General features: G+C 47.6%; 6 protein-coding genes across 6 annotated transcripts; 2 read left to right on the forward strand and 4 right to left on the reverse strand.

Moving 5' to 3' along the window:
• Positions 1 to 1305: 1305 nt before the first annotated feature.
• On the forward strand, positions 1306 to 3259 carry DFJ58DRAFT_211825 (uncharacterized protein). Its single transcript, XM_041379264.1, has 15 exons — positions 1306 to 1399; positions 1455 to 1464; positions 1517 to 1536; positions 1589 to 1621; positions 1681 to 1777; positions 1833 to 1861; positions 1928 to 1958; positions 2018 to 2050; positions 2103 to 2179; positions 2233 to 2287; positions 2344 to 2442; positions 2504 to 2614; positions 2673 to 2716; positions 2777 to 2802; positions 2862 to 3259. The coding sequence occupies exons 1-15, from the start codon at positions 1340 to 1342 to the stop codon at positions 3004 to 3006; spliced, it is 870 nt and encodes a 289-aa protein (XP_041236316.1). The 5' UTR covers positions 1306 to 1339; the 3' UTR covers positions 3007 to 3259.
• Positions 3260 to 3782: 523 nt separating this feature from the next.
• Positions 3783 to 5634, reverse strand: DFJ58DRAFT_847542 (zf-ZPR1-domain-containing protein; the record flags this gene model as incomplete). Its single annotated transcript, XM_041393480.1, has 8 exons — positions 3783 to 3821; positions 3852 to 3992; positions 4014 to 4071; positions 4155 to 4303; positions 4346 to 5105; positions 5263 to 5318; positions 5368 to 5459; positions 5589 to 5634. The coding sequence occupies 8 exons, from the start codon at positions 5632 to 5634 to the stop codon at positions 3783 to 3785; spliced, it is 1341 nt and encodes a 446-aa protein (XP_041236317.1).
• A 227-nt stretch (positions 5635 to 5861) lies between these two features.
• Positions 5862 to 7969, reverse strand: DFJ58DRAFT_821238 (uncharacterized protein). The gene is made up of 7 exons (XM_041392013.1): positions 7733 to 7969; positions 7486 to 7678; positions 7259 to 7457; positions 6981 to 7200; positions 6448 to 6926; positions 6118 to 6391; positions 5862 to 6059 (listed from the first exon to the last, which is right to left on the reverse strand). Exons 1-7 carry the CDS (start codon positions 7901 to 7903, stop codon positions 6006 to 6008), a joined length of 1590 nt encoding a protein of 529 aa, XP_041236318.1. The 5' UTR covers positions 7904 to 7969; the 3' UTR covers positions 5862 to 6005.
• Positions 7970 to 9019: 1050 nt separating this feature from the next.
• On the reverse strand, positions 9020 to 12396 carry DFJ58DRAFT_821240 (SNF2 family N-terminal domain-containing protein). The gene is made up of 11 exons (XM_041392014.1): positions 12206 to 12396; positions 12115 to 12147; positions 11670 to 12063; positions 11594 to 11616; positions 11418 to 11543; positions 10867 to 11367; positions 10739 to 10818; positions 10249 to 10685; positions 9954 to 10195; positions 9535 to 9901; positions 9020 to 9484 (listed from the first exon to the last, which is right to left on the reverse strand). Exons 1-11 carry the CDS (start codon positions 12326 to 12328, stop codon positions 9156 to 9158), a joined length of 2655 nt encoding a protein of 884 aa, XP_041236319.1. The 5' UTR covers positions 12329 to 12396; the 3' UTR covers positions 9020 to 9155.
• A 134-nt stretch (positions 12397 to 12530) lies between these two features.
• DFJ58DRAFT_868567 (WD40-repeat-containing domain protein) lies at positions 12531 to 14243 on the forward strand (the record flags this gene model as incomplete). Its single annotated transcript, XM_041394241.1, has 2 exons — positions 12531 to 13672; positions 13733 to 14243. The coding sequence occupies exons 1-2, from the start codon at positions 12987 to 12989 to the stop codon at positions 14241 to 14243; spliced, it is 1197 nt and encodes a 398-aa protein (XP_041236320.1). The 5' UTR covers positions 12531 to 12986.
• A 2352-nt stretch (positions 14244 to 16595) lies between these two features.
• On the reverse strand, positions 16596 to 20244 carry DFJ58DRAFT_211943 (P-loop containing nucleoside triphosphate hydrolase protein). Its single transcript, XM_041379265.1, has 21 exons — positions 20129 to 20244; positions 20000 to 20079; positions 19764 to 19942; positions 19644 to 19704; positions 19529 to 19569; positions 19451 to 19476; positions 19250 to 19398; positions 19166 to 19187; positions 19015 to 19114; positions 18834 to 18960; positions 18636 to 18784; positions 18449 to 18584; positions 18200 to 18381; positions 17818 to 18133; positions 17608 to 17751; positions 17471 to 17557; positions 17330 to 17424; positions 17185 to 17280; positions 16970 to 17129; positions 16766 to 16913; positions 16596 to 16697 (listed from the first exon to the last, which is right to left on the reverse strand). Exons 2-21 carry the CDS (start codon positions 20009 to 20011, stop codon positions 16684 to 16686), a joined length of 2244 nt encoding a protein of 747 aa, XP_041236321.1. The 5' UTR covers positions 20012 to 20079; positions 20129 to 20244; the 3' UTR covers positions 16596 to 16683.
• Between the last annotated feature and the right edge of the window lie 89 nt (positions 20245 to 20333).

The raw sequence follows: 20333 nt of genomic DNA on the forward strand, positions 1-20333 counted from the left end.
TTACAAGTAACCGGTTTGTAGATATTCACGATCAATGTGCTACAAGCTGCGAGCCCTTAAATTCGGAGAGCAACGATAGCTTTCTGGGTGCTAGGTAAAGCATACCCTGCAGAGGGCTGTGTGAACTAAGATAATCTGACGACGTCACTGGATCTCCAAATACGTCCAGGTCGGACACGCTGTGCATTTGCCAAAAAGAAGGCATGCTAAAGCAACAGTGAATTTGTTAGATTGGTTTTATTCTGTTTTAACAGCCCTCATTTCTGACCGTGCCTTTTTTAAAAAAAATAAAAATAAAAATCCATTCATGCCTGGCTTCCTGCAGGGTTCTCGTTGTCCTTTGATCAATAAACACCTCCACCGCAAGCGCAAGACCATTTCCTCATAGAATGTGTACAGTCTCGTAGAGAAAGAGTCGCCTTCGACACCATCATTTATCTACACAGGTGCATCAATGCTACGAAATGACTAAAAGCAATTTTTAGCGAGATACCTTGGCACTCGATCGTTCGAATTGTAACACACCTGCAGCGAAATGTGAATAGATCCCTCAAATACGCTCAATCGCCCTACGCGTTACTAGATTCCTTGGAATTCCTGTATTTTATCAGCATTCATGTTACCCACCCGGAATTCACCAGATCGTCAAGGCCCATCAGTGAAATGAAGGCTACGGTCCGCCTCGCTGGCATACTGACCATTTTCCATTATCACATCTTCACCTTTACAGATTTCTTTATCGATCGAAATTAATCTGCTTGATGTGGACTAGAACGTGTTAGCCCTTCAGTACTAGTCTAGCCCTTACATACCGCGTATTAAAGTGACCTCATCTCCGAAGAACCGTGCGTCTGAAATGGTTAGGGTTGATCAAAGGAGGTCGAACCTTCTTTGTAGACACGAAACCCCCAAAACACCCGTTGAGTAGAAACCTTTCGTGGGCAGATCATAGTCTCCCCTAATCAGACCGTAACAGAAGGACACAACTTACGAGTACACGCGAGGTTGGACTGTGTTGTTCAAACCTAATTGGTCCTGGACATATAGTAGTACTAGGTGTGTTTGCGTCCCAGAGTACTTATGGTTATCCCCTCAGTGAAACTACTGAACGCTCCTAGTACCAACCTATCAAGTTGAGCCCGCAGCCTGTGATCACGTCAATTTTAAATCAGCTAATGAAATGCGGCATGCCCCGATCGAGATCGTAAGCTGAATGGTGTTCTTAAATTAAGGTTTGAACGCCCATCTTGATAGGTTCAAAGCTTATTCAGAAGAGCTACTTAAGAAGGCGTATATAGTAATGAGCGCGTGAAGCCCTTTTTCTTTTACCCCCCAACGAATGCAGATGGAATATTCAGCTGACGAGATTGAAGCGGCCAGGAATCTGCAGTACTTAGCGGTGCGTCGCTTCTTAACATGATGGCAAGGCAATAACAGACACCATGGGCCACTAGTACATATGCAGTGCGTGCTGTTTAAACTACTTGTTTCGTGTTTTAACCTGACAGCCGCTCAGCGTCAATGGCGACATTCTGGGTAAGCCTCTTGTTCCGATCTATCCCGTCCACCGTTAAACTCGCTTATCCAGATTTATGATTATGTTTGCTCACTTCACGAAGAGGTGATGCACTTGTCCTGCAATACTCTTCGGTTCAAATATTGATAGCATGCTGTTCAAAGTTGAAGTTCCTGCGTCAATCGCGCTGGACCAAGGTAAAAGTCCTTTATATCGTTGCGCGATATATCCCCTTTTTATTCATCATCACGGACGTATATCGTGCGTTCAATCCCTGTACACACCCCCTGTATTGAATTGACATGTTATGTTTCAGTGAATTTCTCCCCGATCGAGAATCCTAAAGTATGTGAATGTGTAGTGGTATTTTTTACCCGTTGATGAATGACGCTGACTGCATGTCATCGCCAGAAATGCAAGATACTGGTCAATATTTACTCAAGTACGTTCACGGTACATGCTACATGCACATCTGTCGAGTGCTGCTCTTTCTTCCTACAGGTTTCGGAATAATATCACTCACTTGCTCTGAATGTATCTCTCCTTCCTCCGTGGCATACACGTGCTTCTGATCCGATTCCTCCAGGCTTTTTTGTGCTCAGGACATATGCGCTTTGGAACAGCAGTAGGATTGTACTTGTAGCCATGCTGTCCACCCTTTTTGTGAGTCCCATGCCCTCAACACACCCCGATCCCATGGTTGATAGATCACCCAGGCTATCATCGTAACGTTCACCAGCATTTGTCTTAGCGCTATCGCTACCTCTCATGGTTTGTGCTCTCACCTTCCCCCGCTACTATTCGCACGTATTAACTCCACCTCACAGTTACGACTAGCGTGGTCCCAGGCATCACAGGCTGCTACCGGAGCTCAACCAGTGTCCAATTCTTCATGCCGTTTCTTCTCTTGTTTGTCTTTCAACTTGGTATGTCGCCGGGAACTTGGAGCATACATTACAGGGACGCAATGACTGACGCTCTCCCCAGGACTGGTCACCCTAACAGTCATACGTGCCTTCCAGACCTGGCGAACGTCCAACGGTGGCATGCACGCCGTTCTGGTGAAGCATAACATATTCTACTATGCATGTGGTCTGTGTGAGTCGGCACTTCCATATATTTCTGTCCTCATCGGTGATGATTATTGTCTCGAAAGTTCTCTCGGCTGTGAATGTCCTTGCACCAGTAATGTTTTCTACTGTAAGTAAATGTCGCTATACTCATCAGTGGGATCGAGTCACTGATGTTCCGCACATCCAGCCCTCATATTACTCCCTCCTCGAAGAGTATGCGTCTTCAACTTCTGTTGCGAATTTCTACTGATAACACACCTATACACATGCAGTTTGCAAGCCTTTATCCTTGCGATCCTCGCCACGCGCATGCATCTCCATCTCTGGCATATCGACCGGCACGCGTACGGCTCTGAGGTCCTCGTGTGCATGTCCGACATGTCGTCTGCAGACCGTACGGCCACTACTACGGTGTGACGTTTAATCGTATGGTATTCGTTGTCGGCTCGGACTAGGAACGGGAACGGGACTTTGTATGGAGTCAAAGACTCAAGAACGATATTCGACGGGGAGAGGTATTAATACGCTGATTGAGACGGAGAATCAAAGGAGAACGTGTCTAACGCATGTAACGAAGAGTGATTGTGTATGAAAGGAAGAGTACGTACGAGAGTGACGTCGATAGACATGTCATTCATGGAGCGAGAACTGGACTACGAAATCACCGGTCGTGGGTGGCTTGGCGTGATGAGTACTACCTTTTTGTTTTGAATCATGATGTCGCAGAGCCGACGCTACGCAAGTTGTTTGTAGACTCTCATGATCAATGAAGAAAACTCCCGCCCGATGCAACATGTTCTAGAATTCCGCCCCACCACGCTCACCCCATCCACGAACTTACTCTCTGTAGATCTCTTTTCCTGCAGAGTAAGCCCCAGCAAGTTGGGTTAGCACACCAAGATGAAAGTGGGCTCTTTCGGCTCGTATGCTTCTCAGGCGTCCGGCGCAGGATGACGCCTGACAGACTGCTCGCATGATCCATCACTGCAAATAGTTGACAAATCCTGACCCATATCGATTTTATGGCACTCGTGCTCCACCATATCATAGTCTTGAACGCGGCTGAATTTACAACAAAACCTTTATTTTAAAGTTTTGAAACATGGGACTCAAAGTACGTTTGGGGAAATCGCTAAACTTGGATAAAGCTGGGCCGATCCGCCCAGACTGTTTGCTGCGCAGCCAATCCATTATTATTTCTTGGAATCGGGGACTGGCGCTTCCCAGCGCCACTACGATAATGTAGGCATGGTGAAATCTACCAGGAATGTGTTACCAGTACTTAGCGAATCAACTTCTCCTCCCTCTTCTTTGCACGTGGTCGACGATTTTGATACGAAGACCTTCGATGCTACGGTGCTGCTACTCCACCGAGTATGTGGTATGTGCTCAAATCCCTCGATCTGTATGTCACAATCTCAGACCCTAAATGCAGTGACGCCTATATTACTATTCAAACTCTGCTCGCCATCGGGTTTCTTCCTGGACATATGCGACCAACAATTGGATAGGTATCAGTTCGCATATTGGTTGATCAACAGACTACCGTTACTCAAAGGAATTACAGTGCAAGATAGTACTTAGGTAGTGTCCATAGGGCTTGGTCGTATACTTGATCTAAAATGCCTTCTAAAGTCGTGAGAGTCAACGTCCCCCTAGTGTGCCGGGGTGAAGAACGAGGTCTATCTCTGGTACGCTGAGACCACTCGTCGCTCTACAGGACACTATTTAGTCAAAGAAAAAAGTATGCACTTACTTTAAGTATGTCGCGGCCAAGGTCGTCTCTATCTTCAACCTTCAACGTAATCTTCTTGCCATGCTCAGAAATTGCAGCCCCTGACTTGATCACATTATCCCGATATCCGCAGTCGTCACAGTTAGTTGACATTATAAGAGTGCCCTGGTGGGGTTGCCAAGGATGCAGGTTCAGTATGCCTTCGATACACGCCTTGAAATAGGGTATAGAAACTTTTTTCATGCGCGTGATAAGTGGTCGTCCACAACGCGAGCAGATCCCAGGGAATTCGGACACTTCCTCGTTCAGACCCCCTGGTTCCTGTTCCACCTCGTCTGCTGCATTTTGTTCCACGTCGTCCGCAGGAGGTGCCAATCCAAGGTGCCGGTTCTGCTCAAGCGACCGCTCGTGTATGTTCCACTCCAGATCGGACATGCTGCCCACGAACTCGAGGAACGAATTTCCAGATGGATTGTCTAGAGTGATGGTGATTGCAAGTCTGACTGGATCCTCGTTCGAAGGTTCTCTCTTCTCAAATTTGACCTTGCCTTGGTCTTCGTCTTCATCATCGGCAATTTTAGCGTAGGCGTTCTCGTCCTGAATGCGTCTGAGCGGCTGCTGTACACTGAGATCCGCGACGATGTCCCGTAGGAGACCCTCGACAGTTTTAGGTTGCCCACGGGAAGGCGGAAGAACCAGCTGAAACTCGGGGATGTTGATACTACATACTTCGGAGCGGATGAGCTGGCGGTCAAGGTCCGGCCGCAATTGATGACTTTTACTGTGTACATAGTGCCTTCAGTTGTCTCAGAGATACAATGGTAGGAGGTAGAAGCAAGGAGATGAAACAAGTGCGCACATCTGATCTTCCCCGCCGACTGGAATCACTGGATATCATTGTTTGAGTGGCCGCAATGTTCGCAGCGGAAACTCATTACGCAGCCATGACTTCCCGGAAGAACGAAATGGATGTAAGCATCATGCGTGTAACTCCCTGATGGACGTGAGTATTCCACCAATAATCAGGATGTTTGCAAACCTACCTGCTCCCCACATTGCATGCAAAGAGACTCGATCTCTTCGAGTGGTCTAGCAGAGATATCTTCATCTCCGGCATGGGTTTTATCAACAACGTCTGAGATAGGAGGGAAAGTTCGAATTTTTCTTCAGTTTGAACCATGTGCTAAAAGGTTGGATGGAGAAAGGGGAGGTCTCCCGGCAGAGTCCAGACCTCTAGTAAGTGGTCACGAAATTCGAAGCTTACGATTAGGTAACACGGATTTCCTCTCATTAATGACCATCAAGTACATTTCGTTGATCGTAGTAACTCGTCCAGATGTAAATAAATCATGTAATACATTAAAACTATGTAGTCCTCCGAATGCGCATCGGCGGATGAATATTCAATATTCATTACCCATCTTCCTTAGCGCTCACAGTAAATGTCAAAGCGGCGAGTCGCTTCTTTATCCGTCTGTAGTCGACCCTCGGTCAATCAGCCTTCCTTTGTGCAGACGTGAACGGCGCCCCATTCCCGTAAGAGATTCATGAAATTTCATCTATTGAGCGATCATCCCATCCCATACAGTCTTTTACGTGTTTAATGAATTGATATTTATGAATAACACTAATATCTCGTGAACAGCACCAAAACAACACAGCGTATAACGCTCGACAGCAGTCAAAACACGAAAACATATAGGTCCTTAATATCGCCATCAGCGAACGAGGGGCTCTGAAAAATAAGACAATCAGCATGGGATCACGTATTCTGCAGCACAACGATAGCTTACCTTCAAACCAATCAACCTTTGTTCATCGATCATCACGCCCGAAAAACCTTTAAGCTCATCCCTTCGACAAACGCGATAGGGTAAGCTTGTCTCAACAGGTCCCGAGAAAATGCCGTCCGACAAGATGATCGAGGGATAATCAATGACCTCTATACTCGCTTTGGAGTCCGGCTGCTGAGGGAAGACATGCCGCTTGGTTTTGCGTACATTGAAGTCTAACACTTGCATGTTGCCGGATTGTAGCGGAAAGACTACTCGATAACCATGGACGTATCTACTCAAGGTTGATCAGCGTGTGGTCGCGGCAGGGTTTTTTCAGCTCCTTCTTACCTTAGCCACTGATATGGAACTTGATGATGGAGCATGCGGCTCTCGCGCGGGCCCCACTCCTCCCAAGGCACCTCCAAGGGGTTTGTTTCTCCTTGTTCACGGTATTTCCGTATGTATCTGAGGGGAGTGTTATTCTTAAAGAAGAGAAAAAATCTCGGCCTGGCGCTAGGGACATTCATGTCCACCTGGACATATTGCACGGATAGAACATACATCCGCTCCTCCTGATTGGTCCAGAATGGCGTGTTCGGAAGACACCTTGCAACAAAAGGACCGGTATGAATCGTGCAGTGTACCAAATGGGTAGACTTCATGGGAGGCAGTGATAGGCTCGCGACATGGACGATCTCGTGTTGCTTTTCCCCAAATGTAAAAACTTGGATCGAGCCCCCGTCTGTCCGGATCGTGATCATGTACGCACGGTTCGAGATGAAGGAAAAGTCGCTGATATGACTGGGCAAGTCGTCGCCGTCGCGATCCTGTAAAGCCACTGTTGGCTATGAGCTACTAGGCGTTCATATATAGGGGCTTACGACAAGTATTTGTCCCGTCTTCCAGTTCCAGATTGTGATGCGAGGATTTTCAAATTCCATCCAAAACATCATCCCAATCACATCGTCCACGATTTGTATGAATGCACTGGTCATCGTGGATTGGGTGAGGGTGCGAATAACAGGAGATGATGCTTCGGGGTGCTTGACGTTGGAGGAGATTGTGCGTATGTGCACGTCCGTATAACTAGAATTATTCACGCTGCATCCAACAATTGGTTATCTGTGCGACAGAGAGCAAAAAAATGATGAAGACATACAAGTCGTCATCACATTGCACAAGAGCGATAAGATCTTGCGATGGGTCGATAGCGAAGTCTCTCGTTGAGATTCCTATGTCTTTCCGAACCAGCGTGTGTCCAGGATCCGACGAGGATGGCAACCAGGAGGAAATGAATTTCCGTGGACCGGATTGATTGTGAATGCCTGCTGGAGAGGATGTCTTCGCAAATACCCCTCCTACAAGCTCGTATGCGTGGCAGAAAACCATGCATGGGAACCTGAACCTCTTTCTTCCACTCAAACAAGGTCCACGCACGACGAAGGGTCCGAAGTTGTTCCAGACGCTCTGCAACGGTGACGGTGCTCCGAGGGCCATCGAGCATGCAGTCGAGAGCAAGCTCGATATGATACTGGAGCTCTGTAGAGGAGTCAATCACCCTGTTCAATTTGCGGCAGACCTAGAAATTAGTCAAGTTTAAGGCCACAAGAAAAGAGCAGTATGGCATACGTACAGAGGAACACCGCGAGATAGATTGACCATCTACATGACGAAGAATTTCTATTAGTAGCTCAGAGGGCAGGAGGATCAAAGTAAGTGTTTCCGAATCCTTCATATCTGCCTTTATGGTGGGCAGGCTGCCCACCGCTGTGGTCTGGCTTGTATCGAGCTTTGGTGCAATCATAGTAGCTGACTGCAAATCCCGCTGCAGGCGCTTAGACTTGGTCAATGGTGGGTGCTACTACCCAGCGTGCAACTTTATTTCGTTTGAAATGACACGGCTGCAATTGGACTTTGATTAGCTTTAATTGGACTTGTGGCGCACGGGCTTGAAAATTTCGATTCTACTGCTATTCAAGAAGGAACGACTGTCACGGTCTATCTAGGGGAGACTAACTACGATTGATCTTATTCGTTGTCCTAAACACGATTGCGAGTAACGATATCGCATGCAACAATTGATGGCTCGAGCATTGGTCCTGAGGAAACTACAACTCGAGCTCGCTAGATTCAACACAAAATCAGTCGCAGCTGTCCTCAGCAGAACTGTTTCCAATACCTAAAGTCTGCCCAGCTTGATGAGATTGCGCAGTTCAAGGTTACAGTGGTTGTCGAGGCGCCGATGCATCGATGATGTTTCGGCAGCATCTGCAGACGTGATTTTATTACAATCTGCATGAGACACGACTCTAATTATGGCCCTTTAAGAACTCTGTTGCTTTACTAACGAGCTAAACTTATTTATGCTGATGACCAGAAGTCAACGCCACCGATTGTAGAGTCTGGACATATTGATGATACTACGCTACAGCACTTGTGACATTGGCATGGGGCATAGGATATAATTTTGCTACTTGGTCCATAAAAATACACGAAATTGCCGTCGTCGTCGTCGTAACATCTGAGACCCGTTGAGCATCCTGCTTCATCTATGGATAGCCGTAAGCACGCGGTCTAAGGTTTGCACGTTCGGATCAAACGAGTTTTGTTACACATCAATCTCATCGAGATCTCCGTTCAGGGGTGCATCAATAGACTGAGATCTATTTTTACGGCCACTACCGTTCGCTCGTCACTTGCTTGTCTCATAATCACAAGAACATCGTTCGCCGCCATGGCAAGATGCTCGTGTTGTCGCTGAAACAGGAAGAAGATGGATGTCACGAGGTTTGCATAACTCAAAGATAATCCTCCAAAGAATATATGAGTGGCGTACCTTCACAACGTTTCGTCATTTATGCAGTGCTGGTCAATCCATCGAGGAAACAGTTTCACTCATATAAGCTCCTTCTCCATGATATCATATTACATGCTAATAGCATTCATTGGATTATTTACGACGAGTTAAGCGTCCATGTACAACATTTATAGCGCAATGATCGACTGTAGTAATCCATATGCACGATGCACGATGCACCACAACCCCAGCTAAACAATCAACACTCAGCAACATCCTCTCCCATAATCTTCGCCACCAAGTCATTCCCCTCATGCACAGGCGCGTCATACACAGCAAACGCCGCACGCTTCCCAGCCCCACTCTCCTCGCTCTTCCATCCCTTCTTCCTGTCCGTAAACACAGCTTCACTCCGATCAAGCAACATATTGAGGTCTTCGTCTGACAACACCCGCTTCTTACCCTCCACAGACGTATTTGTCACAACGTCAATCTGCTCGCCTTCTAGCTTTAAGAGATCAGCTGCAAGTTCTGTCATGGATTGCGGGTTTGATTTAGGTGCTCCTTGTCCGGGGAGCTTGAATTTGCCTGCGATGGCATGTGAGTGACAGAAAGATGGGAGTTGGAGTAGGACCTACCCTTGGCTATAACAAGCGCCTCAAGCTTCCTCTTTTCAGTCGCGCGATGCATGATCCTCGTCTCAATAGTATGCGCTGTGACGAGTCGGAACACTAAAACGGGTTTCGTCTGACCGATACGATGCGCTCGATCCTGAGCTTGGATATCCATCTGCGGGTTCCAGTCTTGATCATAAAAGATCACCGTATCAGCTGCTGTTAGATTGATGCCTAGGCCACCTGCGCGAGTGCTGAGGAGGAACAATTTCGGAGCGTCGCGAGAGTCGCCTCCTTGCTGAAATTTGTTCATCTGCTCGCGGCGGTCCATAGGTGCTGTTGAGCCGTCGATACGACATATTGACCAGCCTTTCAGCTCGGTAGCCCAGTCCTGCAGCAAGTAATTGAGCACAACGACACAGACAAAAAAAAGACGGACGGACCTCAAGGATGTCTAACATGGTGGTAAATTGACTGAACAGTAAAACTTTGTGTTTCCTGCGGAACAGTTCGTCTAGTAGACGATCGAGGACCATCATCTTTCCGCTCGCGTTTACCAACTGTTCGTCGAGCACAAGCTCCTGAGTACCTGGGACGACAGGCCAGTGGAACAAAAACGGATGGGAGCAGACTTTGCGTAGCTGCATGACAACGTTCTGAAGCTTCATGTTGTTGATCTGCTTCCCTAGATTCGACAGTCAGTCAAATAAAAGCCAACAAAACACAAAAAACACCAACGAGTCGCAAGTTGCTGATGCTGTTTTGCCAGCTCAGAGACATCTTCTTTTGGCTCCTTAACCTTGGCCCCTCCACCATCCTCGAGCATCTCAAAGTACTCGTCATCACTGCCATCAACGTCGTATCGCGTCTTTTTCTGCTTCCGGAGCTTCATCGGCGCATCCATATCGATCTCGGCGACCTTCTCGACTGCTGCTTCTTTGGAGATGCCAAGAAGGAAGTTCCGTAACGACCCGTCCAAGATATTATCGTACAAATCGCGTTGACCCACGCTAAGGGGTGCGTACAGAACATATTCCTTCTTGGGTGGGAGGAGACCTTCGACATCCGCCTTAAGTCGTCGAAGGAGGAAAGGTTTCAAGATGCCATGAAGAGTGCCAATCAACTGAGATGATTGGCCTTCAGAGAGGCGAGACTGCATGGTTCCCAGGTTGAACCTGAATTTGCTATCAGCCTAAAGGTCGATATTGCAGGAAAAATGAGCACGAACCATTCCTGGAACGTGTCCAGATCATCAAAAATATCAGGCAGTATAAAGTTTAACAACGACCACAACTCTGCCAGATTATTCTACAGAATGTGAGCAAGAGCGATGTTGGCGTATTGAACAAAACTTACATGCAATGGTGTTCCGGTCAGAATCATCCGACCCGCGCTCGGGTATTTCTTGATCTCCTGCATGAGCTTGCAGTCAAGATTTTTCAATCTGTGCCCCTCATCTACGACGATATAGCCCCAATTATAAGTGGAAAGGTGCACGCAGTCTTTGAGAATCATTTCATATGTGGTGACAACGACCGGAAAAGAAGCACGGGTCTGTGGAGGCAGGGTATCGCTAGTAGTGGGTATATAAGTGTCTTCAACATCCGAGGTATCTTCATCGTCTTCATCTGCCTGTACGCTATCCTCGTCGTCGACGTCCGTCTTGCGTCTCTTGGTAGGTCTGCTTTTTGTTTTACGCTTCGGCGCGGGAGCTTTCTTGCCCTTTCCCTTTCGATTGCGTTGCGTCTTGATCGTGACTTCTTCATCAACCGCTTCTCCAGCGTCCGGTGCTCGCATGGTAGTCCGGCGAAGGTCAGCACGCTCAGCTGGCGTACCGTGATACATGCAGACGGGTATCTAAAGACGGTCGATACTAGAAAGAAGAAATGGTCTGGTAGTAGACTTACGGTAGGCGCAAATTTCTGGAATTCCTCTATCCAATTATGAAGAACGCTCAAGGGACAAACGATGAGGAAAGGTTGGTAGTGACCGAGGCCACGTAAGTGTGCATTGAATGCAATCGTTTGCAGGGTCTGAAGATATCTGTTAAGTATGATCCAAAAGAAAAAAATAATTATATTACCTTGCCTAGACCCATCTCGTCCGCTACACATGTACTTGAGAAAATCGAACGCAACGATTAGAGGTCGAGGGCTTACCAAGGATACCAGAAATGCCATTCTTATCCAAACTAACCATCCACTCCACTCCTTCTAATTGATAGTCCTTTAGCTTCGCCCCTGTGACTAATGCAGGCTGCGGGAACTTAGGGCGCTGCCCGTTCTCCCCTTCAACTACAGGAGCTTCCTGACTCTGTGGTTTCACAGGAGGCGCCCCCTCCTCATCTGATACCTCCTCTACGCGTGAGCGTTTCTTGCCACGCTTCGGAAGGCGCCTCCTTGAAGCCTCTGGTTTTGAGGGTGCGGCAGCTTGCATGGCGGCTCGGAGTGCACATGCACGCTTCTCCTTGTCCATCTGCGCTCCTAGAAGTTTGGAGTATGTGAAAGACTTTTCGAGGAGGCGTTCGAGGCGAGAAAAGCGTTCCCGAAATTCCTAAGTTAGATGTGTCAGGACGCGTTCGAATGAGTGATGGGGCACTTATACCTCGTCTTCTATTGATTCTAGCATCTCTGAGGACTATCGCAGAAACCTGTCAGCACAGAAAACAGTGCACTGGGTTCTGAGTTCGACTCACCTCGCGCGTGCCCTTGTATAATCTTCCTTCTTCACTTGGAGGAGGTGATGAGGCAGCTGTACTTGCTGGAGCCGAAGACATTGCAAATGGTATGGGTGATGACGAGGATGGACTCAAAGACATCGTCGGCTGCTAAATAATATGGTAAAGGGTGGAAGGTAGATGGTGGATAATTCTCTTGAATCGATTTGTTCGACCGCGACGAGTAATAATAAATTAAAATATTGTTCTGGTCTCGGATTACATCATCAACGCGACATAGCCGGCCCTAAGCCAGCTCGTGAAGGCAGGAGCTCGATCAGAATCATCCGAGTCATCCTCAGATCTTCTACTTAACGAGTCATCGCTCGTTACTTATACTTTTTGATATAGCTAGCCTATCCCCATCCCTCTTTCTCCACGTTGCCGCCGGCATGAGCGACACAAGGGACGATGAAGACGATACGGCCAAGAACCCAACCCTTTGCCTAATGTGCTGCTAGTGTCAGGAAACTGGCTTCGGATATGCATGGGGCTTGCAAGGTATGGGTAATCATTGATACTGCAAGAATCAATGTGTTGTTCTTGTTCTTGTTCTTGTTGTGTCGATCTTTCATCCGTTTGAACACCTTTGTCAACGCTTCCTTTGGTGCATGTCGCGTACTATGCCCATCTGAGATCATCATCACTCTCGAGAGGGTTCGATGCAATACACTGTAGCAGGGCATCCAGAAGGAATGTTATTTCGTGCAGTTCAGTCGATATTCGTGTAGTCCGATACTGGCGATACGCAGGAGTCTCCATGTGCACGAGGTTCTTAGCATTTGCAATAAGCGCTCTTTCGGCTCCTTCGGGTGTGATCCCTACCGGTCCCTGGCCTTTCTATAAAGATTATGTTTGCCTATTGCTGATCTACTCTCCCTCGACTGATCTATCCTCAGATCCTCTTCCACTCTTCCAACGATTACATGGAGTCATTCCTATCACCAATCCGATCGCTCAAAGGCCACACTCACTGGGTGCAAGAAGTGGTATTCTCGAAAAAATCAAAGTCATGGGCACGTCCAACAACGGGACTGTTCGGATTTGGGATGTAGTAGCAGGGAAACAAGTTGGAGCATTGACAGGACACAAAAGTAGGACTTTCGGACTGGATGTATCGATAGACGGAAGAAGAATTGTGAGCGGGGCGGAGAACGGCAAGATCATTATATGGGATGCACAGACGAAGAAGAAGATCAGACATCTATTCAAACACACAATGAGGGTCATTTGCGGACGGTTCTTTCCTGATGTGAGAACACTCGCCTCCGCATTGTCCGACAGCACACTCAAGATCTGGAATGCAGAGACAGGAAAACTCGTGTTCAACATCGATGATCACCAAGACGGTGTACTGACAGTAGCCTATTCTCCAAATAGAACCAAGATTGCAAGTGGGTCAGACGATCAGACGGTTCGCATCTGGAACGCAGCGACTGGCAAGCAGTAAACCCAGCCACTTTCTCATGGCGAAGCAGTGCGCTCATTAGTCTGGTCTCCAGACAGTCGCCGTCTCATTTCTGCCTGTAATGATGGCCAGATTTACTTCTGGAGTGCGCCTACTGGTGCTCAGCTCGGATCCCCACTGCCTGCCCATTCCAACAAGATTAACTTGTTGGTCATCCCACCTGATGGTGAACTGATAGCCAGTGCATCCGTGGATCACACAGCGAGGCTGTGGAGCACCTCTACCCGCAAACCTTTTGGTCATATGCTCCAGCATGCCTCTGGGGTAAGCACAGTAGCCTGCTCGCCGGATGGCCAGCTTGTCGCCACAGGTGGTACAATCTTTCTGTGGGATATCTCGCAGGCGATCATCACCATGACGAATACCTTGTCGCCCTCGTTTGTTACTCCGGTGTCCCATATCACAAGCAACCTCGACCAGGTAATGAATTCGAGTCTTGTCTTAACATCAGCATATCTAATGCAGGTTGTCGTCAAGGTGTCGGGGTGGCTCCAGTCCTCCGTCATCGGAGCTAGTGTCTTCCACGTCAATGCCAGACGAGGGAACTGAGTTCCCTCTCGAAATCATTGACTCGCGAGATGCAGCTGTCTCACCTTCTACATCTTTGCCATCTCAGGGTCATTCTCATCATGAGATCCTTCAACTTCGTCTTCTACGTCTGTTCTGACGTCTCCTGTCGATCTTCCAGACGGAATCGAACCTCTTCCAGAAACCGTAGGCTCGCGAGATGCAACTGCCTCACCTTCCCCATCTTTACCGCTTCAAGACCACTCCTATCTTTAAATGTCTGCTGCTTCATCTTCTACTCCAGTCGTAGATCCTCCTCCAAGGTCATTTTAGAAGCGATTTCCTATGCTCAACGAGTCCATCATGTCTGTAAACTCCAAGCCAGGGAAATTCCCGCGCTTCGGTAGCATAGTGTAAGCGGCCCCTTTGCACTCTGCTTTGGTATGAGCTTGTTCTAAAACTGATTTCCAGGCATCGGAAGCATCCCGACGTGGAACTCCAAGCAAACCTTAATGATGCTCAGCATGCTTCGCGGTTGTAAGGCCAATAGTTACTGGCTTCATGTCCTGTCCGACGTGACTTGCAAGAGTCCATCAGGTAATGCGGATCGCAGTATACAATATCAGTAGCTTCATTACTAATGGACTAGCGCAGGCGTCACGGTACGAATTGATCTGAATCTGTTGCTTCTATCCTTGGGGTAGCATATGCACATAACACACTAAGTAGGGCATGGCTGGGCAACAATTCGCGAGAACGTCGACCTCAAAGCTAGAACCTCCGCTTCTTGTCGTGCTTGGGTTGTTATTAATAGCGGTTGGACCGCTTGGCGTGTTGTTTCCAATACCGCAAGCCTCTCTTGCTCCAGCCTTTGCATGGCATCTGCCATCACTGGTCTTCATCGCTGCTCGGGCTTCTTCCTCCCGCTTCTTTGCCTGGGCTTCTTGTATGAGGTTTCTCTTTTGAATACCCCTCTCGGCCTTATCCTCCTTCAATACTTTGAGTCTACCCGCAAGGATGTATCCGTATCCTGGCGTGCCTTGACGTTTGGAATGTCTACCGGCTATCTTGTCTATTCCAGTCTTGGTTTCCACCCGCTTGAGAAATGTGGTACAGAACCAGTAGCATTGTCGTCGAAACAGGGCGTAATACCACGAATGGTCTTCAACCTGTTCGAAGATTTGGCAGGCTGCAGGAAAGCTGAGCTTTTTCAGGGCAGGCGAGCCGAGATTTAGACTGGCTAGGTGGTCGTGATCATCTGCCTTGAAATTCTTCCGAAGTCTGCTGATAGTATCGTCGCTAGGAGAGACCATGTAATCTGGCCTCGACGGAGGCGACTCAGACTGTTTCTCCTCATCGGGCTTTCGTCTAGACGGTCTACGTTCTGCACGCAAGCGAATAAGCGAACGGTTAGTGCCGCAATCGAAGACACTAAGAATCATGAATTCGTGTCCTGTCAATTCAAGATCATGTTGTGCGTCATATATGCCAGGTGATTAAGATACTTACCCACTAGGTTCCTTTCTTTATAGTGAATTATGTCGACAACCCAATATTTCTGATACTGTTCTGGCGAATTTGCAACATTTGTACACAGAACGGGTATCGAAAGTAGCTCTTGAAAATTCGGGTCTGTCAAGAGTAGCATATTAGACCGCAGGAGCAACAACGGGCCAGAGACAAGGTCATTTTGAGAATCGCTAATGTACTATACATCCGCCTCCGAATCGCAGGCTCACAGCTTCCCCCGTGCTGTACACCATTTCGGCATGTATTGTATATTGCTACATTTAATTTATTAAAGGGGTTCTCCCCTCTGCCCAGCTGCCTCGAGTCACCCTCTATCCCCCAATCAGAAGATGCCTCGTGTGATGCAGTACTTACTACGTGGGCCACTAAGATCATGGGTCTAGCCGCGCGCTGACTTTCATTATCCAGATTCTAGAAAGCAAGACGCCGTAGGATCTACCAAGCTTGCCCTTAGTAGTTCTGCATCGGCATCAGCTGCGATGTGGACATGTGTAACTTGTGATTGATTGAAAAGTCCCTCGTGTATGTGGCCTTCACTCGATCGAGGCCCTCGATGTGATGCCTCCCGGCAACCACCACCCCTCTAAACCGGTGACACAACGTCACGCAATGATCGACCTGACAAACTAAAGTTCGAGCGGTTGAGGCTGCAGTATTTCAAAGTAGCGGGTAGGTAATACGGAGACAATGACATCGTGTTTATTCAATTTTGGTGTCGCTGCATGGTACTCTGGTGGACACAGATCACAATGAACAAGTACTACGTTATACCTCATCAGTTTCTAACAATTTGACCATGGCAGTATAGCGATATCTAGAATATGGACGGCGCTGCTCCATGGGTTGATAAACATACAGCAAAAGCACATATGCAAACTACGCCAGCTAGGATCACCGGCTGGAACGAATATCCAACCTGTTGTCCTTGACACGAACCAGCACAATTTCGTCGTTACGTACACTTTTCTGCAGGATGGCACGTGCAAGTGGGTTAAGCAATTCCGCTTGGATGACTCTCGTGAGCAGACGGGCACCGTATTCGCTTGAAATGCCCTGATTAATGAGCCATTGCTTTGCAGTACGATCGAGGTCTAGCGTCATTTTCTTGAGGCCATCCCGCTGTCGCAAGTCTTCTAAATGCTTCTCCAAAACTTTGTCCATCATGTCAGCCGACATAGTCCTCTGTGATAGTCATACATGATTATGATCAGCAATGTGGTGGTTGCGTGCGTGCTTACAAACATAACCACTTCATCAACTCGGTTGAGGAATTCGGGGGAAAATCCGGTATCTTTAAAGCGTTGCATGACAGCTTCCCTGGTGCGATCGGATACCTTCCCACTTTCCTTACTCAAGATGTTCGCACCAACGTTAGATGTCATGATAATCGCTGTATTACTGCGAATCTGAATAAGCAGTGATATCAGATAGTGGGACATCAGCCATAACTCACCGAAAATCCACTAGCCGTCCCTGTCCGTCGGTCAAGCGTCCATCATCCATGACTTGCAAAAACAATGTCAAGAACTGCGCGCAAGCTTTCTCGATCCTGATGACATATGTAAAGCGGTACAAACAAATCATGAAACGAGCCTCACTCGTCTAACAAGACAATGCAATACGGCGTTCGTCGAACATACTCTGTGAGTTGTCCACCTTGATCATAACCCACATATCCTGGAGGGGCGCCAATCTGCATATGTCAGCATGCGTTCGACACTCCAGAAAGGTATATTTACCAGTCGCGAAACGGAGTGACTTTGAGAATATTCGCTGCCATCAATGCGGATCATTGCCGTAGAGTGTCCAAACAACTCCTCTGCAAGCTGTGGATTATTAGTGAGTTTCGAGTTTGTCAGATGGATAGTCAGCTCACAGCCTTCGACAGTAATGTCTTTCCAGTACCAGACGGTCCGGTAAAGAGCAAGCAGGCATTTGGTCGGTTGGCATTACCCAGTCCAGTGCGAGATAGCTGAATAGCGTTCACTACGGCATCAATGGCTTCCGGTTGCCCGATGACCTGTATGGATGCATGCAGTCGTAAGTCGACCTTTCACCCCCACATGCAGAATAAGATTTAGCAAACCTTTTTCTCCAGGGTGCTTTGAAGATGTAAGAGACGCTCTTTGTCCGTGTCCAGTAGCTGTCGCACTGGGATTTTTGTTGCCTTCTCAACAATAGCAGCTATGCTTTCTGGCGTGATTATGTCCGGAGATAAGACAGTGGGCCGATTTTTGGCCAAGAGGGACACAAATTCATGGTCCATAAATTCGGAATCTCTTTGGACTCCCGAACTTTTTCGGACTTCTGGACCTTCATGTTCTTTTCGAACAAGGTTATCTCGTAATTTTTTCATTTCATCTTCGAGCCGCGCAATCTTCTTCGCATCTATCCGACCTTCGCTATAGCAAATTGAATGAGTCGCGTCGAGCACCCTTCCCGCGGATGAATCGGTGGAGAAAACAAACCTTTTTGCTGTATCTATTTCGGACCTCTTCTTTTGAATGTTTCCTCGATAACCCGCAATCAATTTCCACCATGCTGTTACTGCAGCCTGTTCACGTTCTAGAAATCTCAACTTCGTTGTGAGTTTAACCTTGGCCTGTTTGGCATGGTTCAGTGCGCTCTCATCATCAGGATGATTATCGCGCTATGGCAAAGAAGATTAGGCGTCAATCAGGGCTGATACCCGTTGGACAGTAAAAGAGACAATGCACCTCGAGGGACTTAATGTAATAGTCCTGCTGGATTATGCCTGATTCAAGCTCATCTATGATCTCTGGTCTCAAATCTTGCTGCACTCTTGCAGAAGCGCAAGCTTCGTCCATGAGGTCGAATGCTGAGTCAGGCAATCTATGGTGGAAAAATTGGCAGCGGTTCCGATACTGCAAAGTGAACAAATACCTCCTTGCAGTGAGATATCTGTGGGCGAGTTCGACTGCAGTAACTATTGCTTGATCCATGATCCAAACATGGTGGTGAGCCTCATACGGCTCCCGAGAGCCACGTAGAATAGATTTGGCTTGATCTATTGTTGGCTCGTTGACCATGACCTATGAAGCACGTTATTATTCCATCTCTACGCAACAGGGCGATACAAACCTGAGCAAACCGGCGTGTAAGTGCACCATCTTTCTCAATATGCTCCCGATACTCCGCTAACGTGGTGGCTCCTATACACCTGAATTGGCCACGCGCGAGCTCAGGCTTTAGTAGGTTTGCGGCATCCCTATACATGAAAATGAGCTCCAATGTGTAACAACAATAGGATGGTAAGGCGTACATTCCAGCTTGGTTGCCCTGTCCCTTGCCAACAGATATAAGGTGGAGCTCGTCGATAAATAAAATAGCTGGAGACTGGCTTTCTTGACTGCGTTTCACGTCTTTGAAACAACTGTAAACAAAGATAAAACAAATCTCAAAGCGAAGCATACCATCTATGACACCTTTAACACGCTAATGCAATTATAAGGACCATCAGTTAGGGGAAATAAAAGAGTATTCAACGTATATCTTACCTCCTCATATTCACCCTTTCCTGCTCCCGCAAAGAGCGCGCCCAAGTCCAGGCTGTAGAGTGTGCCCTTCAAATTTTGTGGGACTTGGTTCGTAGCCATTCTATGGGCGAGACCTTCAGCGACCGTTGTTTTTCCGACTCCTGGTTCACCTGGTGCTCTTTCAATACTAGAAACAGCGAACATCGAGCAAACAATTCAAACCTAACAGAACAACAGAATTCTTCGTTCTGGTCAAGACAATCAACAAATGGATACAGATAAGCAATTATGAATGCTAACCGACGGCACAGGATCTGGATGGTACGACGAATCTCCTCGTCCTACAATTAAGGTAAATCTTACACGTCCACTAAAACAGCACTAGCAGAAGTGCGGTATATGAAAAGGGACGTACCCTGCCGATGGTGTCATCAAATTTTCCTGCGCGCGCCAATGCCAACATATCAGTCGTGTACCTATTTCAGCGAGGAGAAATCAAATTTTGCCAAATGGTTCCTGGAGGGACTAAACTTACCGAGCAAGATACTTAAAGCCATCGTCATCCTTCGTAGTGACCTTCGAGCCCTTTAAGTCTTTCAATGATTTGACCACATCGTCTTTCGAAATATCGTGATCTCTGGCAAGTATCGCTGCAATCTCTTGGGATGCCACGACTGCAATGCTCAGATGATACGGATTAGCGTATAAATCTTGCTGTTGGATTGCGAATAATTAGTAACTGGTTGCATAGCCTAATAGTCTGATGCCGACCATTTCCTTCATCACTGCTTGGGCGCACTGAAAAACCCCGATCAGAGCTTGACTAGGCCCCGGGATGCCTGCAGCGCCAGCTATCATGATGTTAATCATCATGCGTTTTTGAAAGAACGCTGAGCTCACAGTTCGACGTAGAAACATTAGAATGCACCGTGTCAATGCCTCTGGGTTGAGGAACTCGTCTTTGGCGACGCCCAAAGACATTCTGCCAAAATGCCAGTAAGCAGAAAGGTGGGAAGGGCAAATCTGATAGTAGCCACCTCCAACGTTGCAGTATTACCCCCCAGGCGGGATCGTGGGAATTCAGATGTCAGTAGAGTTGCTTTGA

Source organism: Suillus subalutaceus (genome assembly GCF_016647625.1).
Source record: "Suillus subalutaceus strain FC151 chromosome Unknown DFJ58scaffold_228, whole genome shotgun sequence".
Taxonomy (NCBI): domain Eukaryota; kingdom Fungi; phylum Basidiomycota; class Agaricomycetes; order Boletales; family Suillaceae; genus Suillus; species Suillus subalutaceus.